General features: G+C 52.0%; 5 protein-coding genes across 5 annotated transcripts; 2 read left to right on the top strand and 3 right to left on the bottom strand.

The window, feature by feature from the left end:
• Positions 1-2,220: 2,220 nt before the first annotated feature.
• Positions 2,221-7,291, bottom strand: AYO20_09707 (hypothetical protein; the record flags this gene model as incomplete). Its single annotated transcript, XM_022647976.1, has 7 exons — positions 2,221-2,715; positions 2,774-3,836; positions 3,987-4,486; positions 4,535-4,631; positions 4,682-6,752; positions 6,836-7,116; positions 7,167-7,291. 7 exons carry the CDS (start codon positions 7,289-7,291, stop codon positions 2,221-2,223), a joined length of 4,632 nt encoding a protein of 1,543 aa, XP_022496024.1.
• A 363-nt stretch (positions 7,292-7,654) lies between these two features.
• On the bottom strand, positions 7,655-14,112 carry AYO20_09706 (hypothetical protein; the record flags this gene model as incomplete). The annotated part of the gene is made up of 13 exons (XM_022647975.1): positions 7,655-8,206; positions 8,369-8,430; positions 8,533-8,876; positions 8,975-9,403; positions 9,474-9,655; positions 9,710-9,802; positions 10,621-12,005; positions 12,063-12,636; positions 12,706-13,091; positions 13,145-13,455; positions 13,521-13,632; positions 13,693-13,935; positions 14,004-14,112. 13 exons carry the CDS (start codon positions 14,110-14,112, stop codon positions 7,655-7,657), a joined length of 4,782 nt encoding a protein of 1,593 aa, XP_022496023.1.
• A 779-nt stretch (positions 14,113-14,891) lies between these two features.
• AYO20_09705 (hypothetical protein) lies at positions 14,892-16,232 on the top strand (the record flags this gene model as incomplete). The annotated part of the gene is made up of 2 exons (XM_022647974.1): positions 14,892-15,234; positions 15,295-16,232. The coding sequence occupies 2 exons, from the start codon at positions 14,892-14,894 to the stop codon at positions 16,230-16,232; spliced, it is 1,281 nt and encodes a 426-aa protein (XP_022496022.1).
• Positions 16,233-16,809: 577 nt separating this feature from the next.
• AYO20_09704 (hypothetical protein) lies at positions 16,810-18,933 on the top strand (the record flags this gene model as incomplete). Its single annotated transcript, XM_022647973.1, has 6 exons — positions 16,810-17,382; positions 17,496-17,596; positions 17,684-18,044; positions 18,124-18,220; positions 18,278-18,677; positions 18,780-18,933. 6 exons carry the CDS (start codon positions 16,810-16,812, stop codon positions 18,931-18,933), a joined length of 1,686 nt encoding a protein of 561 aa, XP_022496021.1.
• A 787-nt stretch (positions 18,934-19,720) lies between these two features.
• AYO20_09703 (hypothetical protein) lies at positions 19,721-20,965 on the bottom strand (the record flags this gene model as incomplete). Its single annotated transcript, XM_022647972.1, has 3 exons — positions 19,721-20,621; positions 20,700-20,737; positions 20,885-20,965. The coding sequence occupies 3 exons, from the start codon at positions 20,963-20,965 to the stop codon at positions 19,721-19,723; spliced, it is 1,020 nt and encodes a 339-aa protein (XP_022496020.1).
• Between the last annotated feature and the right edge of the window lie 327 nt (positions 20,966-21,292).

The following is a 21,292-nucleotide window of genomic DNA, read 5'->3' as shown; positions in this document are numbered from 1 at the left end:
CTGGTTTGGAGTGGAAGACGATGGAGCTGCTTAGCATATGCATGAAGGGGGTCAGGTAGGTAGGTAGGTAGGTATTTGCATGGAGTGAGTGGGCATTTCAGAAGGGCCCCTATTGACAAGGCAAGCTCCCGAGAAAGAATATCTTGTTAGAGATGGGCCATGGCATCAACAAACGGTGGGATGATGACCTACCTACAGATTTACAGTTCCCTCACAATCTACCTACCACCTTTTCAACGGATCAGACTCTGCATTTTTCAAGGTCCGCCGTGAACTCACCAACCAACACCCCATGACACCTAGGTAGATTCAATTATCCAACCAACCAACTACTGGCCCTCTTCTACCCGTCGAGTCTACTCTCCGCCGCCCCCTTTTCTCCAGCGGACAAGAAAAACGACGGCCGCGTCTCGATCTCGAATCTGGATAAATAATCTACCGGCACCAAATCTCCCGGGGAAAAGGCATACGAGCATGCGTGAATGCGAGGCGTTTTACGATGTAAGGGTCGCCAGCTGAGCTGAGCTGAGCTGAGCTCGTGGTTCTTTTGTTTGGTGACACCGTCGCCAGCCGGGACCGGACGGGGAATGGAAGAATGCAAGAGCCGGAAGAAGCCTAGACTTTGTCCATGATTGAGTGAGTGGAGGAACTTAAACCTCTGAAAGAATCTGGATATGGGTTCCAATGCACACCACAGGTCCACGGGTACGGTTACGGGGGCGGGTGCGGGTGCGGGTACAGTATACAACGCAAGATACCTGGGTATGGTATAGATGGTGCTAAAGCAAATACAACCGGGTTCTCTGCTCGATGATCCCTCTTGAGGCATCTTTGGTCGAGCTTCTCTCCCCCTCACAAACACAGACGAGACAAATAGATAGATGGACAGATCTATGAGCGCACCTCTCCAAAGCCCATCCATCTATCCATCCGTCAAATACCGAGTCTGTCTGTCTACTGGTGCATCGGTGTATCTACCCTACCCTACCTTACCTTAGCATCCAGCCGGCCAGAAATGTTGACATTTGAACTTACGCAGGGCATGCAGGTGGCCCCGTCCGAGCTCGAGGCCCTTTTGCTATCACATCCGGCCGTTGCTGAAGTGGCAGTCATTCCCCTTTCCCGATGAGCGGTCGGGCAAAGTTCCTCGCGCGGTGGTAGTCAAGTCATCCCCATCCGACGTTTCCAACATGATGGACAATCATCAACTGGCCGATGAGCTGCAGCAGCTGGTGAGTAAAGAGAAGTCGCGGTACAAGTGGCTCACTGGTGGTGGTGTGGTTTTTGTCACTTCCTTGCCCAAGAACGGCACTGGAAAACTATTGAGGCGCGTATTGAGAGATCGGTATAGAAGCAAAATGGCTACAAAGCTGTTGAAAACTCCCGATTTCGTTTTCGTTTCCGGGGGGGGGGGATGGGAAGAGCGAGAGAGAGTCGGTCAAAAAGACGGATACATTTTTTTTTTTGGGTCCGATCATGGAAAATGTTCTCCCACTTCCCCGTCCGTCACTATGTTTTGCCCAAAAATGTAAAAACAGGAAGGCCTTCGCAGAGAGAAATGCGACAAGACCGACAGCAAGAGATAAGTGGCTCAAGAATATATGTATATATCCTTGATAGAATCCCTGAACAACACTTTTTCACGGCCCTTTGACTGACTCACCCGTCGCCGCATTTCTCCCGCGCTAGCAACTATTTGATCTCCTCGCTCCCCCGTCTGCGCCCTTCCGCTCCCTTCGCCCCCCTCTCGCTCCGCTTCCGCTCTCTTCTGCTTCCCTTTGCCTCGCCCCAGTTCACTATTTCTATTCTATATGAAACAGCGGTGGACAGATTTGGTTGCCGGCTAGAAACGGCGACTCCCTCACAGCCGTAAAAATCCCCTCTAAGGTGTCTGAGTCGATTTACTATATTCGTAACCTGTCTCTCCCTTCATCTCCTTTCTTCCTCTTCAATTTCACAACAGTAACTTTCGTAACCTTCGGACGATAGGACCATTGATGTTGGAGACCCTGACACGACTCCATTCATCTAATGTGGTTGGACTCTTAAATTAGGTGGCTTCTACGTAGGATGCTCTCTTGCCCGGTAATGATGCATCCTCTACCTAATTCATTCGAAGACAGTGTAGAAGGTCGGCTTTATATTAGCCTTCTTAGACATAAATGCGCCGTCCTTCGCTCGCAATACATCTGCCTAATCTAATTCGCGTAATACAGTCGCTTAGGCGACTTTCGGTCGCACATAAATCCCAGCTTCGCCTTCGATAAGCAGAGAATCCTGGCAGATAAGATTCCAAGGATCAGGAAACAGGCACAACTGCGGTTGAGGAGGGTCCGAACCAAGCCCGTAGACTCTAACCAGGATGTACACATCGGTCTGGGTGGCCGGCGTCGAAAATCGCCCTGAGTACTTCTTCGCCATGGACATCTGGTTATTACTCAGGAATGCCGGGTTGTGTAGGCTGCCCAGGGTAGATTTGACCTCCAAGTGATAGGTGATGTTGTTCCGCTGACCGGTTGGGTTCTCAAAGTTCGGGACGTGCTCGCTCAAATACATACGCAAGCGTCCGTCGGTGTCGACGTAGGTGAAATCGGCAAAGTCCTTCTCGCGAAAGTCATCGCTGAATGGATTTGGAAAGGCTTTCGCTCGACCTCTACTTGTCCAGTTCTCTGGCGTAAAAAATGGTGACAGCTTGTCTTCCAGAAACTTGTATACCTAAGTTTTTGTCTGTTAGAAAGCTGGTTTAGTGCCATGGGTGGTCGTAAATACTCACCAGGTGTTCTCCAGCAAATCCAATCTCATGTGGTACGGCTTCAGAGGATTCCTGAGCGACAAAGCTGTTTCCACCATGGCTGCTCCTGGGAGGTCGTCCAGACGACCAGGGATGATTCGGCTGTCGAAACGCCTTTGTTGGGGTTTTAAACGCACCGTGTAAATGGTTGGGAGAAGATTGTGGCGCATCCAAGTCCGCTTGGGCCTCTGGCGAGTTGTCGGCAACATGGCGCGACGTTGCTGCCGTACTTGGCCCCGATGAACTGCTCCCGCTGGCATCAGGGTTGTTCACAAGAGGCTGGGGAGAAGGTGAATTGAAAGTGAATTCGAAGGCAGTAGCCATGCCGAAGACGGGCACTGAAGACTTGCTGGGCACTACTCCCGAAGGAGGTGTAACCCAGTTGCGGAAGACCTCATTAGTGGTGTCAGACAGCTTTGCGTCAATCAGGCTTGCAGTCAAGCGCGCAATATTCTCGTCTGTAGCAGTCTCCCCGTTTGTAGCGATAGCATCTGATCTTGCCCCACCGGAGGCAGCCTGGCCCGACCGTCTTCTCAATGAGAATGGCGAGGAGACCGCTGCATCATTGCGTACTCGACGTCCCCGTGAGCTTGGTGTTTGTGATGGCCTGCGTTGCTGTGATCCCGAAGATTCTTCGTCTGAACCACTACCAGTCCTCCCTTTGCTGATCTGCAATTTTTGGAAAGCCAATCCGAGGTTGTCGCTAGGATCTTCAGCAAGTGTACCCTCATCGGAATCTTCGTCCGAGCCGTCTTCAGCCACAATTTCAACGACGGTTGTTGGATCTGTCTTGATACCTGCTCTTTCGAGTCCTTCGATGAATTGCTCGACTTTCTCAGTTGTGAGGACTTTCACAAGAAGTTCGCGGTTGGCGTTCCCCAAGTGAAAGCGTTCTGCGAAACGATCTGATAATGGGATGATGATGTCCATGGTCTCTGAATCTCGCCGGATCTTAATATGTAGTTCTCCATCTGCGTCCAGCAAGAGAACCTCTCCCTTCTCGTCGCGGCCGTATCTCTTTGTGCTGGCATCAAGAACGTATCGCCTGATAGTTATGTCTGGAACCCGAAAAACCCTTATGTTGCTAAGCATTGCTGTCACCTGGTCGGCTGGCTGATCAAGTTTGTTTTCATGACACACAATGCTTGCTCCTGTCAGACATGACTCTGTGCCGTGGAGGGTACAAAGTACTCACCCAATGATGTATCGACTCTGCCTTCGGAGCCTATTGCTAAGCGCAGGATCCGCTACTTCGGATATATCACCTTGGTTTGGTTGGTTCTCTTCTTTCCGGACGCTCAGAGACAAACGCTTGGAGTCCATCGACAACTTCTTGAACACGTTGTGTAGTGATGATTTGAAGGGTTTTTCAGTTACATCCAGCAATGGCAAGAGTCCCTCGAACTTTGATTTTAGAAAGTTCAAGTCTGCAATCCAGAACGTGTCTTCGGCTCGGAGTAACTGTGCAGCTTGGGTAGGATCATTAGATCCACCTTGAGTAACTGGAAAAATGTGAAGCAGAAGCAATCGTCGTCTTTGAGTCATTGACAGGGAAGCCTTGCCTAGGAAGGAGTCCAGAGCAGGCAACATATTCTGGCGTAAAAGCCTGGTTCGGTCAAGGTCTCGTGCTGACTCCATGTCTTCAAGCTCCAAGATTAAATCGTCAAGTCCTGCATCCCTTACTTTCAACAGGGCCTGGAAAAGATTGTCACATCCACGATAGAGTCTGGAGAGAACAGGCACCTTCGTGCAGGGAAATGAGGCCTTCCAGACACACTGATGTGGCAAAACCCACACGCCGGGGTCGACGTATATCAAACTTTCGGTATGGAAACTCGCCCTGGTTCATCGCTGTGAGCAGCTACCACATCCCAAAAGTGTTGAACTCACAGTTTTGAGCCGTCCAAGGCCGGATATGCTGCAATGGCTTTGTAAACAGTTGTAGCCGTTGCAATCACTCGTCCCTGGTCATTGTTTTCTTTCAATGCCCGGAGCTGTTTCACAAAATAGTCCGGCGAGAGCTCAGTCTGGACTCCAAATTTGCGGAGGAAGCTCCAGTCCGTGTTTTGTGGATCAACCAGCTGTATAACAGGGAGAAGACCTAGGCTGACAGACGACAAAGACGGCAATATCGTCTCGCACAGTTTCTGCACACCTTGATCGGTGCTTACCCAAATGTTGCTGATATCCACTGTGAGTTTTTGAGCTTCCCTGGTGTGCAAATCTCCAAACATATTACCATAGCCCAAACGATATTGCGTCTTCAGATGCCAGAGAAATTCCTTTGATCCGTTTCTCATCAAGATATGCCTCATTGCATCAGAGAGTCGTCCACCTGAATGAAGAGGAGGCAACCGGTACACTCCTTCTACGGAGCATAAGAATTGGAACCAGTTTTGTCTCTCGCCTTCCGTTACTCTATCTTCGTAGTCTGGATGTAGCCAGATGATACCAGAAAAGTCGTCTGCAAAAAGCCGTCTAAGAGCCTTTCCTTGTGTCCCAAAAGGAAGATGGACTCTCTCCCGGTATCGAATAGTAAGATTGGAGTCAAGGAGGCGCAGGCGGAGTGATTGGGGATATTGAGGTCGGTAGCGAGCGCGGAAGATGTACATCGCATGCGAGATAAGGATTTCCAAAGGTGGCCAAACCACCATTGTTGCATGGGAGTCGAGTATCATCTTGCATATCTCTGTCTCATCACATGATTTGACACCTAGCAGTCGGTAGAGTTGTCTGCGGTCACGATCATCGGCAGCCGACGCCTGAACGAAGCAAAAGTGGAGGCCAGTGGGGAGGGCGATGCGGCGACCCTGATCCATAAAGACCTTTTTAGTTGCGCAAGAAGCACCAGATGCCCATGAGCCGTCATCCAGCGGGATGATCCGCAGAGCTTTGAAGGCCTGGAATACGGGTGAATAGAGCTGATACTTTCCGTTCGAGAAATGCTTGCAGAGAAGACTCGCGACGCGGGAGTGCCATGCTGTTGCCTTTGATGAGAAACTTGCCATATGCGCTGAAATATATTGGGCCAGCAACTCCACGAAGTGCGAGATCTCGAAGGGAGTGACACCCAGTCTTGAGAGGATCGATGCCGAGTTGTGAGAGTAGGCATTCGATCTCACCCGCTGTGCGTACGTGCCCTCGGTGATAAGAAGTCCGCCAGTGGCGTCACGAAACCCATCTGATGCAGTCAGACAATCCTGAGGCGCCAGGAAAACACCGTCTTGCAACTCTGTTTGAACCAGTAGCTTGGATCGCAGTTGTTTGATAGTGGAGTCAGCAACTTCTCTCATAAACGAATCGTGAATAAACCCCAGAGAGCCCAGATATTCGGGCCAACCAAACCTCATTTGAGATTCCGCCGATGTTGCCAACTGTTCAAAAGCAGAGCAGAGCGCTTCGGGCAAACGCCTCTGGAGGGAGATATTCCATCCTCGGTCACTATCAATACCTTTTCGATTGGCAGTCAAGACAAAATCAGCATGAATAATAAACTGCGCCACTGTTAGGATCGAATCGTTTTGCAAGAGCGGTAATGGTCCTACCTGAAATCCAAAGGAATTGACAGGTAGGTATGCATAGGTCTTTTGGCCTTCGGCAAGCGGTTTGTGATTGCGGTGTGGAAAAGCAAGCACAATTGTCGTTTTATCGCCGTCGGGTTGAACCTGAGCGCTAGGTTGACGTGGAGGCATGCCCTGATACTTGCGTCGAAATATGACATAGTCCATCGTCGCATCGGGATGGCCGTCGATCCTTGTCTCTATTCTTTCACCGTTATGCGCCAAGTGTTGGAGCCGTCCAAGCTTCTCAAACGGCTGTCCAGCTAAGACCTTCAAATTGATCACTTTGATATTTCGGGTAAACAGTAGGAAGGTGAAATCAAATGAGGCTAGGTGCTGGCGCAACTTGGACACGTCAAGGTCGGCCTTGAACTGCAGGGTGATTGATGTCCTAGGGAAGTCTTGTGTTTTGTCCAGCCAAATGGGCAGAACCATGCGACGTTGCCGAGAGGAGGTCGCGTATCCAGTTTGAAAGAATATACACCTGAGTGAATGGTGACGACGTCTGCAATTTTGAAAATTGACTTGAAGCCAATGCCCTTTTCCCCAATCGTGTCATTCTGGCCGGCCTTTGAACTGTAGCCCACTGCACACAGCGACTCCACATCATCCCTGGTGAAGCCGATTTCGTTGGTCTCGTAAGTCAGAGAATGGCTGGTCAGGACGAAGTCGACGCGGGGTACTGTAAGATATTTGCTGTCATCCGCGTTCTGGAGCAATTCCCAGAAAAAGTGAGTGAGATCACCGTAGAGGCCATCAGAAAGGCTGCAAATTTGGTTAGCACAAGTCTCTGGGACGTTGATGCGTGGAACTACATTTTCAGTCCATTGGAAAGGTCGCGAAGATTGATGTCATTCTCAATATCGATGGCATCTCTGGCGATGTGACGTCTCGTCCAGAATGAATTGATATGTTCTTTTGCTTCTGCGCGGGTGGGCATGACTGCACGGTGAGTGCACGAGGATACTCGAGGAAAGGATGACAGGTAGGCATATCACACCACGCGATACTGAAATGTCCAAATTCAGTCGACCTTATACGTGTGGTTGCCCAGAGCCTGCACTTCAGGCGACGAGGCGAATGGGAGAGAGAATTGCCAAGCACCAAGCCGTAAGGCGAAGTGCTGGTAAGGCACAAGCTCCTGGTTTCAGATGGTGCATATGTGTGGTAGAGACCCAAATCTTTGGGCAGATTCCTTGCTCGTTGAGCTTGAGTCATGGACAAAAGATAAGAGTGCTGCTTTCGGGATTCGTCCATGTGAGTATGCTAGCCAGCCCTCGCCGTTTGATGGCCCTCTAGCCCCTCAAGATGTGGAATATGGGCAGCCCCAGGGTGAGACCGCATATCTTGAGACGACGACTATGAGCGCCGACAGGGGTATCAGATTAAGGTTACCGCTGGGGGGAAGCAGCCGGATCTTCACGGCCGAATGCACGGCCGGATGGATCGTTGACAGAGTATGCACTGTAGATTTACCCGTGAAAGCATCCCAGAGATGGACTTGAAGGATGAAAGATGCGTCGAGTGGTAAAGTGGTGGATAGCAGTCCATGTCGAAAGGCACATGTAGAACAGGGTCCTGTGGTCAGAACAGGGTTAAACGGCATGGGCATTCCGTTGACTTGAGCCGCGTAAGCCGGCCGCCGTGTCGGCGCGAGCAGCGCCCGGAAAATGACGGGCCCAGGCACCACGGCGCTAACCCCCCCAGCCCTTGTGGCTGTGGGGACTGTGGACGAGGTAGAATGTTCGATAGTAGGAACCTGTGGGTATTGGGCTGAATCTTCACGAAGGCCCCTTGCAGCGAGGCACACTCGCTTCTCGGTGAGTCCTGAAGGGTAGGGAATCTGCCAGGTGCCCTGACGCCAGTCGAGAGGCGGGTGTAGCCGATGGCTAGGGTGCCTAATTCGGCCCCTGGTTTGGGTCGAGTGCCTAGGGAGTGCCTAGGGAGGGCTCAGTGACGTTCGGCTATGGGCTCAGTAAACGCTCAGGGTGACGCGGCCTTCGCGCACTCTACCTACGATCAGCTCGCTTCGACAAGATATAGAGGCCTCAAATGGCAACGGTTTGGCGAAGACGCCTCCTGTGTGAATCTCAGCAAGAGGTGACGGGTGACGGGTGTTGAGGTTGGTCGCGCCATGAAAGGGAGCGACACTTGTAAGACGGAAGGGGATGCAATACTCACCGCTATATCCCGGGGTGTCGATAGGAATCAGTTTCCCATTTTCATCACACTTCTGGCTGACATTGAACCCCCACAACGGTCGAGATGCAAGCAGGAACAGGCTGGGCTCCGCCATATTCAGACCCGCACAGATGCGGCGTCCGACACCATAGGCGAAATGATCACGTTGCTCTGCGTCATCCATATTCGCATACTCCTGAGCACTGAGCTTGTAATCGATGTAGCGCATAGGCTCAAAGACTTCGGGGTCTTTGTACCGTTTCTCATCTTGATGGATGGAATAGGCATTCGCTATGATGGTGGTATGAGTAGGAATATGATATGATCCGTACCAGTCTTCCTTGCTTGTCGCATGGGAGAAGCCTACAAGCGGATCTTTGGTCAGAATTCCCAGACGCGACACACAATGACTGACAGCACCATTTTCTAACAAACCACGTACCTTGATTTGAAAAGGGTCGCCAGCGGAGGGTTTCCTTGATGACAGCCCGGATGTATGATCAGATAATTCTGGATCGAGCTGGTGGTGCCGGCGCCAGCCAGCATCAGACCGAGAGTGACAAGGGCCGCCTCGTCTTCGTTGAACCCTTCTGATGGGTACTGCTTGATAAAATTGGTTGCGAAGTATGGCACAGCTTTGCCTTGGTCTACGGCCTTCTTCGCAGGATCCCTCCATGCCCGTGCAATTAAGTCGAGCATTTTCGCATTGTCATCATAGGTTTTTGTCCACCACGCCAGAGATCGTGGGATCTGCTGCAGAATCGGCCATCTGTCGTTGACAAATTTTCCGGGATGAAGATTGCTCTCCAGCCATGACCCGGTCAGAAGCAATCCCAGCGCAGAAGGATCAGTGATACCATCCGCACGGAGGCTGAAACATGAGCACCGTGTCTGTCAGCCGAGCTATCCACCAAACAGAAGGTCTTCCAAGGACGACATACCCATAGACTGCTGTAGTGAGAATGCTGGCCCCAAACCGCTCTGTGTGCAGGTAAAATTGTTCGGGAGATTTCAGCAAGTCATGGAGATACTGTTTGGCTTCATAGTCTTGAAAAGGAAGAAACTTTTTGGCAGCAGCGGCGCCTGCGACCGAATTGAAAATCTTTCTCTGCTTTTTCCACATCTAGATATACAATGAGTTACGTTGCTTGTTCCCAGGCAGGATGGGTGCCCTCACATTGTTGTAACCAGTGCTGACGATGGATATACCGCGAAAGATGCAGTCGTGGAATGCATATATTTTTAGCCGGTCATTATAGATATTTCCGCGCTGTATTTCAATTAGTACTGTATTGAATCTCTAGGCGCCGCCGAACGGTTCTTTACTTCATTCCTACCTTGTAGCATAAGTCTCGTACGACTCGCGGAGAGTTTAACACAATCTGCAGGTTTGGGCCCCGCCAGACACTGATTATCTCACCATATTCCTCAGAAAGCTTTTTGAAAAATACGTGGCATTTGTCTTTTAGGTAGCCTAGTGTTCTGGTGAAGATACTACTAGGTAGTCCTAGAGGCTAGGGTTTTTCTCAGTAGGGTATCTTCTCAACAAATGGCACTTTGTTTCACTTACTAGATAGCGTAGGTTTCTGTATTTCCCGATGAGAAAGTATCTTTGAATAAACCACTAGAGGAAATATACAAGACCGAGAGTAGGAGGAAGGACAAAGAGAGCCACTAGGTGGTCTCTAGAAGATAATAGCTCCTCAAGAGAGTGAATTATGGCTATGATCCCTATTCACTTGTTAGGGACGAATATGTATTCGCTGCGAGTGAGAAGACTTGTCCATTAGAGGAGGATGACAGGGAATATGTCCTCTTTTTGACCAACCCAACAGCTCCATCACTGTTGCGTCACTTGATCTTCTATCCTTCTATCCTTTTACCCAGGCATACCTGGCACGACATGGCCCTCCTTCAGACGTCAAGAGATGGTTGCCCGCTTGGGGCTCCGCCTCTGAACTCGACAGCCGAATCTTTTGGACATCACTCTCGATATCCCCCTCACCGTGTATGTACCTCTCTTTCCCTCTCTCGCGTCTCTCAAGCAAACACGTCAGCCCAATACCGAACACCTTTCAAGCCGTTTACCCATGCTTCGGCCGACTCCTGCGAGACCCCCTTGGCGTCCATGAAGATCTTGGCCATGACTGTGTTGACTTCGGTTCCCACGGCACCAGCGCCACACATGTAGATCCGTGCATTCCGCATGAAGAGTTCGGTTGCCTCGCTTCTGTCGTGCCATATCCTGTCCTGAACATGGCGACAGCCGAAGCTCCGGTCCGGTGCTCGTGAATAGGCGTGGCGCACTTTCACCGCGCCCTGCGCTTCCCACTCGGCGAATTCGCTCTTGTAGAGCTCGTCCCCATCGGGCGATCCGCAGCCGTAAAACAGTAATGCGGGGCCCAGTTCTTTCCCAGACTTGATCTTGAGTGCGCGCTCTTGGACAAACGCTCGGAAGGGCGCCAGGCCCGTACCGGCGCAAACCATCAGCACCGGAGTGGTGTCATCGAGAGGGAGGTGGAACCCTGCGTGACTCGGGCGCACCGCAACGTGGATCCAGTCACCCGGTGCACGAGATCGGAGGTAATTGCTGCAGACACCCAAGAAACGGTCCTTGTCCGGATCTCCACCCCTTGTCGGAGCATCAAGAACCGAGTAGGTGATGGTACACTTGGATGGGTCTTCCAGAGGGGAGGACGAAATGCTGTATTGGCGGATTCGCATCAATGGGAGCGCCTCCAGGAATTGTCCGAGCGAGAATTGTGCGCCGGGATATCTCTCCAGGATGTCGAGAAGGGACTTGTTCTTGTCCAAGATCTCTTGCTTGAAGGCGTCGCTTGCGAGTCTTTCCAAGCTTTCCCTTGCGGCAGGTTCTGCGATTGTTGCGGCCACCTGCTTCAATTGCTTCGATGTCGCCGGCTGCGACAGTTCCACGAGAGCCGACAGGACTTCAAAAAGCGGCAGAGGTCTCCCGGAAGGGAGCGCGGTGTGAGTTTCGGGGTTGATGGTGATCATGGCATCCCAAGGAAGACCGAATCTTGCCAGGCATCTCCGCACATTTCTTGTCGGGTTGAAAGGAAGGACTGCCAGGTAGTCTCCAGCCCTGTATGACATTCCTGAAGGCAACTGAATCTCGAGGTGTCGCTTCTCTGGCCCGTTTGGCGCGGTCAAAAGTCTTGCCGCAAGCACCAGACCTTGTTTGAGATCCTGCCGAAGGAAAGACGCTCTGCTGTCAGCAGATATCTGAATATCGAGTCCCGAGGATCGAGGACCTTCCACAGCCTCTGATGCGACCTGGAAAGCTTTGGCGATAGCAGGCCACAACTGCTCATCTTTCCATGTATCATACGTATCGAACAAAGCAGCATCGTTTGCGTCGCCAGCTCCTCTGGCCGTCAAACGCTCAGCGCCTCTTTCGGAAAGGGTGGCATCCACGAGCTTGGGGATCCTGTGGTAGGTGTGTTGCCAGTCACCTCCAAGACGTCAGCATACCACCATCAATGAGCTTCTTCTTCTTCTGGAGCACTTACGATTTCCACATCCAAACACGGCATATTTGACTCCGCTGGCTTCTGTGCCTTGTAACCCTTCCAGCCAAGACACAAAGTGCGCCGCATTGTCCGGTGGCTCTCCTTCGTAACTTGAGGTGATGATCACCACTGGGCCTTTGGTTGGTAACGCATCCACCGCTTTATTCAATATTTCAACTTTGGCCTGGAAGCCGTGGGAAGCGGCCGAGGACGCCAAAGAGTTCGCCATGGCCTCACAGGTCCCAGTGTTGGACCCGTAAAAGATTGAGAGGATTGGTAATTTCGAGTCTGTGTGATCCGAATTTCTGCTTGCCGGCGCCGGTGGTGGCTGATGCTTAGCCGTATCTCTGGGGATCGACCGTCCCAGCAATCTGGTTTCGATGTCGGGTCGCCGAGCTTTCGCACGCATAAAAAACCCTTTGGGCTTGACAGTCAATGTAGATTGAAGCACGAGCTGATAAGTGGGATCCGACATGCTGAAGTCGAAGTTCTGAAGCAACATGGCCAGAGCCAACAGAGCCTCCTGCCACGCAAATGGTCGACCAATGCATGCGCGCGAGCCATTCCCAAATGGCTGTTTTCAATATTTAGTTAGTCCCGTTGTCATGAGGTTTCCAAAGGAATAAGGGCATCATTTACGTACTTTCCACGCGTTGGGAGGAAGTTTGCTGAATGCCTCATTCAGCATTCTCTCGGGGCGGAACTGTTCGGCATCTTCACCATAGACCGCAGGATCCTTGTGGATAGCCATTAAGAAACAGACGAGCGCGGTATCTTTTGTGACGTGGTACTTTCCCCCGATCACTTCATCCTGTTTTGACCGGACCGTGAATGCTGGGGCAGGCGGGTGAAGCCGTAACGTTTCTCTCAAGACGGCGTTGAGGTATTCCAGTTTGGAGAGGTGTTGCACTGTAACTGCATCGTTCCCAATCACTGTGTCGACCTCCTTTTGGGCTCGTTGATAAGCTTCCGGGTTCTTCAGCAGCTCATAGAAGACGAAAGAAAGAAGCCCCGAGGTAGTCTCATGGCCTGCCAAGTTAACTGAGCACATCCATCCCTGTCGTGGAAAGGGGAGATTTTACCTGCGATGAGAAACGTGATCATGTTGTAAGCGATACTCTCGTTGCTCAGATTCTCGCCTGTCTGAGGATCTTTGTTGTACAAGATAGCATTCAGGAGATCTTTCTTGTCCGAGGGATTCTCGCGACGATGGTTGACGAGATCGGTCGCGATTCTGAGCATCAGGTCCACGTTGTCCTGGAATTTCTTATCTGCGGCTTGGTAGAAGTAGCTCGGGAGTGGCGGTCGTCGTGCACGCTCGCCGGCACCAATCAACACCCCGACCATGGCATCGACAAATGGATGCATCTCCTCGGTATAAAAGGAATTGAATCTCGTCCCCATCGCACACCTTTTCTTGTTCAACTGAGGATTCCGAGTCAAAATGGACTCACTTACAAAGCAATCGAGTCCAGGGTCAACCGGGTAAAGTCATCTGTGACCTTGATATCATGCTCTGGACCATAGCGGGACCATTTCAGCACCAGCTGGGTGGCAATGTCGTACATCTCTGGAGTCCCAGAGTCAGTACACCACGACAGCGGTATCGGGAAGCATTTGAGGCACCTACCATCATACATGTCACGAATGGATATCGGCCCAAACGCCGGCATTAATGCTCGATGCGCCACGCCCCAATTGTGCTCTCCCGGAAAGGCAGTGAATAGGCCGTCATGGACGGCGCTCCGAATGTGCAAAAGAGCCCCGGTGACGGCTTTTTCAAATCTTTTTTCGTCCATCAGCTCGTTGAAAAGCTCCCGCCGGCAGATAAAGACTCTTTGGTGCCCGCCCAGGGTAAGCTTGAATATCTCTCCTAGATGGTCATTGTGAGTCTAGTTCCAGAAAACGTCCCCCTCCAAGAACCATTGCAGCTGTACGAACCATATCTATTAGCCAGGTTGGAAAGGCTCATCATAGGATATTCCGCATCAATATCGAGAGCATTTCCAATGATAGGATATCCTCTGGGAGACGGGATAGGTTCCGCCATATTGGTCAGTCAGACGTGCACCGGTATGGCCTTGATAACCCAGATTTGCACGAAAAGGGTCTCGTGCATGGAGCCCCATAAGTGGACATGTTGATAGATTTATACATTAGCCAGTACGTCTTTTTCTGGGAAGTAGCCGGCAGAGTTGGGGTGAAGGGCAGAAGCCATATCGCGGGTGGGCGGCGGGCCTCGCTTGGGCTGAGGGGGAGTAGGTATTAGTGCAACTGATAGCTGGGTGCTCACATTGGTAACTAGCAAAGCACAGATTGGGCTATTGCATGGCCGCTGGAGAACTTAATTCGACAACACAAGAAATGTCAAGAAGCAGGAGGTCCATTGGGTTCAGATCGTGGACGGATGCTTCAGGATCGGCGGCGACTCGCCTAGATCTCAGCTGCATTGGGCCACTCCCACATGCTGCAAGGGCAGGAAGCACCCAGGAAGGGGGGGCTCGCTCGGCAACGAACCAGATTGGCCTGTCGCTTTATACTCGGTGGATCATGGATAGTTCCATCCACCCCGCATCCAATAGGATTCGAGGGGTTGCCGTCCTCTTGGCCTCTCGCATGCATCTTCTCATTCCCTCTTGCTCAAAGTTCTCGCTGAGGCTTTTGATTTATTGTTCAGCTCGACAGCTGAAGGTAAGCGGGTTGCCCAGCCGGGTCGGTTTCAGTTGCCCAGAATCTCTCAAAAACATGTGAATCGATGCTTGAAGATTGTTCCCGTTCACATTTGTAGCATCTGAATATCTATCTAATCCAACGAAAACGTGCAGCGACATGTCTTCCACGAAAGCCGCCGTCATCCGAGAGTGTCGACCTGGTTTGACGGCCTACGAAGCTGTTTACAAGAAGATTCATGCAAACCCCGAGCTGTCTCACTGCGAGTCCGAAACAGCCTCATTAATTATTCAGCATCTCCGGGGCTTGAGCGCCGATTTTGAAATTCGGGCAGGGATCGGAGGCCACGGGTTGATTGCGATCCTGCACAATGGAAGCGGGAAAACGGTCCTGCTCCGAGCAGATATCGATGCATTGCCGGTCGCAGAGCGAACAGGCCTCGAATACGCCAGTCTGCGAAGGCAAATCGGCCGTGATGGAAAAGAAACGCCAGTGATGCATGGTAAGGAGCATTTCAGTTCGGCCCAGACAGAGACAGGACATGACTGATGACTCTTTCCAGCCTGCGGACATGACTTTCACGCTGTCTGCTTACTGATCGCAGCCGAGACTCTCCTGAGGGCACGCCAATGTTGGACTGGGACCCTCGTGTTTCTCTTCCAACCCGCCGAAGAGGCTGGGGATGGCGCCCTGGGAATGGTCAACGATGGCTTATATGACAGTTCGCGGCATAACTGTCCGATTCCTGATATTGTTCTGGGACAGCACGTGGCCCCGATCCGGGCTGGAGTGGTTGCATCCAAAACTGGCCCCATTATGAGCTCCTCTGACAGCCTCAAAGTCACCATCTTTGGCCGAGGCGGACATGGAAGCATGCCGCATCGTTGTATTGATCCCGTGGTGATAGCCAGTCATATCGTCGTCCGTCTCCAAACAATTGTCAGTCGGGTTGTGCCTCCTGATGAAGTTGCCGTCATCACGGTCGGGTCTATCCATGCTGGCGAAGCGGAGAATGTGATCAGCGATCGCGCATTCTTTACTGTCAACATTCGAACCCTCGATGAAGAAGTACGACACACTGTTCTCGATCATGTTCAGAGAACGATAAAGTCAGAATGCGAAGCAGGATTTTGTGAGAAGGCCCCCCAGATCGAACATCATATGAGCCTTCCAGTCACCGCAAACTCGGAGAATACTGAAACGAAACTCAGACAAACGTTTGCGCAGATTTTCGGGCCCGACTTTGTGGTCGCACCAAAAAGCAGCCTCGCCAGCGAAGACTTCAGTATCCTCGCTGGATCGATTGGAAAACCATACTGTTTCTGGCTGTTCGGCGGTATAGATCAACAGCTGTGGGATTCTCTAGCTGCACAAGGAAAGCTGGACACGGTGCCGATCAACCACAGCCCAGACTTTGCGCCGGCAATCCATCCGACCCTTCAAACTGGAGGGGATGCTTTGGTTGCGGCAGCGCTCACTTTCTTGGAATCTTCCCAATAGCCATCCGCCATCGAGCGAGAGTTGCCGAGTGCCATTTGGCTGGGGAGGGAGAGGAGCGAAGAGAAGATCCCACAATGGACTCGTGGGCTGTTGTATCTCGGCACTCTTGGTCTCTTGGAACTCTCGCCCGCATTGGCACTGGTTAGCACACATGTACGTGTAATCAAACTGGATCGATTCGCAAAGTCGACTGTGGCGCTGGCACTACTACAATAGGAAGCACTAGCTAGATCTTAATTATTCTTTTTTCGGTTGATGACCCCGGGCCATTGCCAAGGGTTCGACTCGCTTAAACCCTGCCAATTAACTAATAATACGACAATCATGCTCCCCACAGCTGGTCGAGGCCCCCAAGAGCCACCCACAGCTTGCACTTTCTGCCAGAGCTCAGTTAGCGGCGCGGCAGGACGTCCAAAATACAACAAAGGAGTGTGTAATAGAAGCTTTGAGCTAAAAGTCGATACAAGCTGAACCTCGGTGTTCCCATGAAAATGTTGATAAACACACGATCCTCACACCACGGGGGACGTCGGAAGAGGAACCGCGCATGGCAAATCCAGTCTCCTCAGACACTCCGATGGCAGCGATAGCTCGTGTGAGCAATCCAGCCGGGCACAATGCTCTGGTCTATACGACCACCCACTCAGAACATGGAGACGCCAAACCAAACGGGCTGGGGATCGATGATGACCACTCTTCGAGAGCGCGTCGTCTGCGCGGGTCAAGGGCGCGGACACACCGCTCTACTTCCTCCGTCACATCCACCTCGAGTGTTTCTACGATTCCTCGGCTCGAGGCCGTGGTGGCGCGGGTCAGGAGTCGACCTCCAATCGTTCCGAGCAAGTTCACACATGAGCTTGAACATCAGAAAACGACGGTGGAAGATCTGGTCGACTTTGATGGCGCCGACGACCCCTATTGGCCCGTCAATTGGTCGATGAAGAAAAAGATCATTACCACGGCGCTGTACAGCTGCACGACGCTGACGGCCTCCTGGGCCAGCAGTGCATTCAGCCCGGGCACTCAGCAGGTGGCGCAACACTTTGGCGTCAGCAATCAAGTCGCGACGTTGGGCACGAGTCTGTTCCTTTTCGGCTTCGGCCTCGGTCCTCTCTTGTGGGCGCCGTTGTCTGAGGTATTCGGTCGAAAGGTAAATGCGCAACATGTATCCTTGATACTTCGTGCGGCACCTGAGTGGGAGAGGCCAGAAGAAACTTGGGATCCTGGAGATGGGTGACTTAAGCTGACCGTTTTCCGGAACAGACCTCCGTCCTTCCACCAATGCTCGTCGCTATCTGTTTCGAATTTGCAGCTGGCTCTGCAAGTGATTTCCAGACGCTGATGATCGCCAGATTCTTCGCTGGGTGAGCCAAAATCCGCACGAACATTGTCACCTTGTAAACGCATGACGTTTGTTGGGCCTCTTTCGACTTACATGCCTACTCTTGTAGGTTTTTCGCCTCCGCGCCAGTAACGAACACGGGTGGGGTCTTGAGCGATTTGTTCCCGCCTTCGCAACGGGGTATTGCCATGGCCGCTTATGCCATGGCCGTGGTGCTGGGGCCAGGTCTGGGACCTATCGTCGGAGCAGCGCTTGTGGTCCAGCCTCAACTCGGCTGGCGGTGGACAGAGTACTTCTCGGGCATCCTCCAGATCACGGTGTTGATCGTGGATGTCATATTCCTCGACGAATCATACCCGCCTCGCCTCCTGGTATACAAGGCACGACGCCTGCGGCACCAGAGCGGCAACTGGGCACTCCACGCAAAGTTCGAAGAATGGGATGTTTCAATCGGCGAATTGGCTCGCAAGGTTGGTGCTACGAACGCCAATTCGAAAGATAACTCGACTTGAGCCCGTGGGCGATGTTGACCACATCTGTCTGATCTAGTTCTTGGTCCGGCCGATACAGCTATTGACAACGCCCATTTGTTTTCTGATGGCGCTCTACGCGAGCTTTTGCTACGGCATCCTATATATGCAGCTGGGTTCGCTCCCTCGCCACTCGATAGTTCTCTTCTCTTTCTCTAACCTTCTATCCACAGGAGCGATCCCTCTCATCTTCGAGCAACACCGCGGCTGGAAGGCTGTCCCGGCATCGATCCCGTTCTCCTCGCTGCTATTGGGATCCTTTCTCGGAGCCGCCGTCAACGTGTACAACCAAATGGTCTACAACAAAAAAGCGGCAGGGAAGGTCGCGCCAGAACTGCGCCTCCCACCGATGATGCTCGGATCGGTGTTTTTCAGTGCCGGGTTGTTTGTCACAGGTTGGACCGCGGATCCGTCATATCCTTGGATCGCGCCCGTGATCGGGATCGCCCTGACCGGATTCGGCTTTTTCACCGTCTTCCAAGCCGCGCTCAACTACCTGGTCGACACGTTTAGTGGCTACGCGGCGAGCGCGGTGGCCGCCAACACGTTCCTGCGGTCGTGCTTTGCCGGAGCGTAAGCATTTTTCCCCCTTTGCCATCTTCCTTTTTTTTTTCCCCCTGTAGTTGCGTTTTGTTAGAGACGGAAACTAACTGACAAACTTTCCTCCCCCCATAGATTCCCCCTCGCGATCGCTCCGCTCTACAATACTGTGGGCATCCCGTGGGGCACGAGTATCTTTGGATTCTTCTCCATTGTAATGGTGCCCGTGCCGTGGATCTTTTACATTTTCGGCGAGCGGATCCGAAACAAGAGTAAATGGAGTCGGTAGATACATATCCGAGTAGAAATAGAGATCAAAGATAGAACTCCAGAGATAATTTTTTTTTCCCCTTTTCCCATACTCATACTCCCTTTCGCTGCTATCTAGCAGTCTGCTCGCTAAGCTCGCTACCTATGTCGCTACAACCTATGGGTTGGTCCTAGTGGAATCACTTTTACAAAACCGCTCCCAAAAGCTAAGAAAGAGAGAGAGAGGGACAGCGATAACAATCGAGATATCATAGAAAAGGACGCAGCTAGCGAAAGCAGCGAGAGAGTTTCCTCGGAATGTATGTACATACTGATCCTCTCTTTCTCGAGTGTGAAGACTTTAATACGCTCGCCCACGAATGATAGGCGGGTGCCGGCTGGAATCTGGCAGTACCTTACCGGTATAGGTTACCTAGCTGCGTAGGTAGGTAGAGTTAAAGGCGTACCGGTCCGAAGGCGTATACTCAGTGACGCTGCTTTTTGAAAGAGGCCGTGCTTTCATTGGATACAGTTGGCGCTCTGGAGGGTAGTGCTTGAAGGGACACGGGTGATCGCACCCCCGGCCCCCATCGCGTGAGCCGGGAGTGAGTACAGGGTGGCATCACCCTCGTCCCACAGAAGGGTGAGCTGGACGTGATTCTACCTCCTCTTGGCAGATCTGGACCCTGCATACTTGTATACGCATGATACATAGATAATAGGCACTGAGGTATATCCGTACACTTTACTGCGAGATGGAACAATTACCAAGTATTATGTTATTTGTTGTTGACCATAAAAAACTCTTGCATTCCATCATCCCAGTTCTAGACATAAACTCCCGTATCCCAAGGCACATACTCGATACCGCCTGGGCCCACCAATCCATTATCCCATCCGTACATGGACACTCCCGCGCCTAGAGTCGCATCGAAGAAACACTCATTGCTGAAGGCTTCCGTGCCGCTCAGGTGCGGAGACGTGAATGACGGGGCTAGCGCGTACGGATTCTGATGGACTTGCGGTGGGGTTTGGCCGAGCGGCTGAGCTTGCGGAACAGGTTCGATCTGGTGACCCGGCCGTTGTTGTGCTGGCTGGACTTCTGCCCCGGGTGTAAGTGTCGGCGTGCCAAACAGGTCGTCGCCAAACTCGTCCATTGGCGAGTCCCATGATATCGACGACATGCTGAGCCTGTTGAGTGAGCTTCGAGTGTTCGACGGTGGCGTCCGTGGTGAGGAGGGGTGTTGTGCGAAAAATGTCATGTATTCGGGTACTTCATTTCCATCGAGCGGGGAAGATTGCGGTCCACACGCCGTCGACGTCCGGCTCATGGTCGTTGCTGTGGCTGATTTTGGCGATTGCCCGACGACAATCCGCTGTTCAAGAACTGCAGTGCCATGTGTATGGCAGACCGGATCTCTATGAGTTGTTGCTCGAACCTGCCCTTTTGGCTTCGGCGCGATAGCTGGTGGAACAGATTTCGCGAGGCTTACGGGTGAGACAGGTTCCGACTTGGTGTGCGTCGAGGATGAGTCGAAATTGCTGGGAATTGCATCTTCGTCGCGGTCAAGCACTCCTAGTCGTTCAAGGATACCGTGTACGCTGGGGTTGCCATTGACTTCCTCGACTAGAGCCCCGTCCCATTTCTGACCTCCGGCGAGCCGCCTGTACAGTTCCACCAAGCCCGCTGTCAGGGCTTCCTGATGTTGAATAAGGAGACTGTTGTATCTTTGGGACCGTTAGCGAGAGGACACAAAGTCACTCAGGGAGCCATTGAGCGCAGGGTAGTACGATCTCACTCCTTACCTTTGGTTTGTGCTCGCGGACTCGGTCTTCCTCCGGATCTTGTATGAACAAGGTGCTTGGTCCAAATTACACCTCCTGCAAGGCTTCTCACCATCGCACTATTCAAAGACGATGGTTAGTCTCTCCGAATGCTGTTGATTTTCTTTCGAGCACCCATAATGGCACCAGAAGACGAATCGACTTACTTTGGCCTTTTTGACACGGCATCTTTCACAAGCCCGCGAAACGCGCGGACGCGACCGTAGAGTCTGTTGGTCTGTATTCATTCTGATGCGGGGATGAAAGTCTCACAATGAGAAAGGAGGAATACACGGTGGTTTTTGTATGGTTGAACGGTCTGGTCAAGTATTGAGGTGTGTACTTGAGATATGAACACCAACTCTTGGACAGTTGCGCAAGATGGTATAAATTCCAACCGGACCACCAGCAATGCCGACCGGTTTTGTGACAGTCACGGACCATAGGTGTCGCCAGATACTCCGTCATAATCGTTGATAAATCATGTGAAAATGGAGCGATAACTTCCAGCAATGACCAAGTTGATAGTGTGGCATGCTGGACTCGGCGATTGGTGGGCTAGCGAATAGTTGGCT

Source organism: Fonsecaea nubica (assembly GCF_001646965.1).
Source record: "Fonsecaea nubica strain CBS 269.64 chromosome Unknown Scaff93, whole genome shotgun sequence".
Lineage (NCBI taxonomy): Eukaryota > Fungi > Ascomycota > Eurotiomycetes > Chaetothyriales > Herpotrichiellaceae > Fonsecaea > Fonsecaea nubica.
Note: the sequence above shows the minus strand (reverse complement) of the source record. Positions and strands in the feature narration are given on the sequence as shown.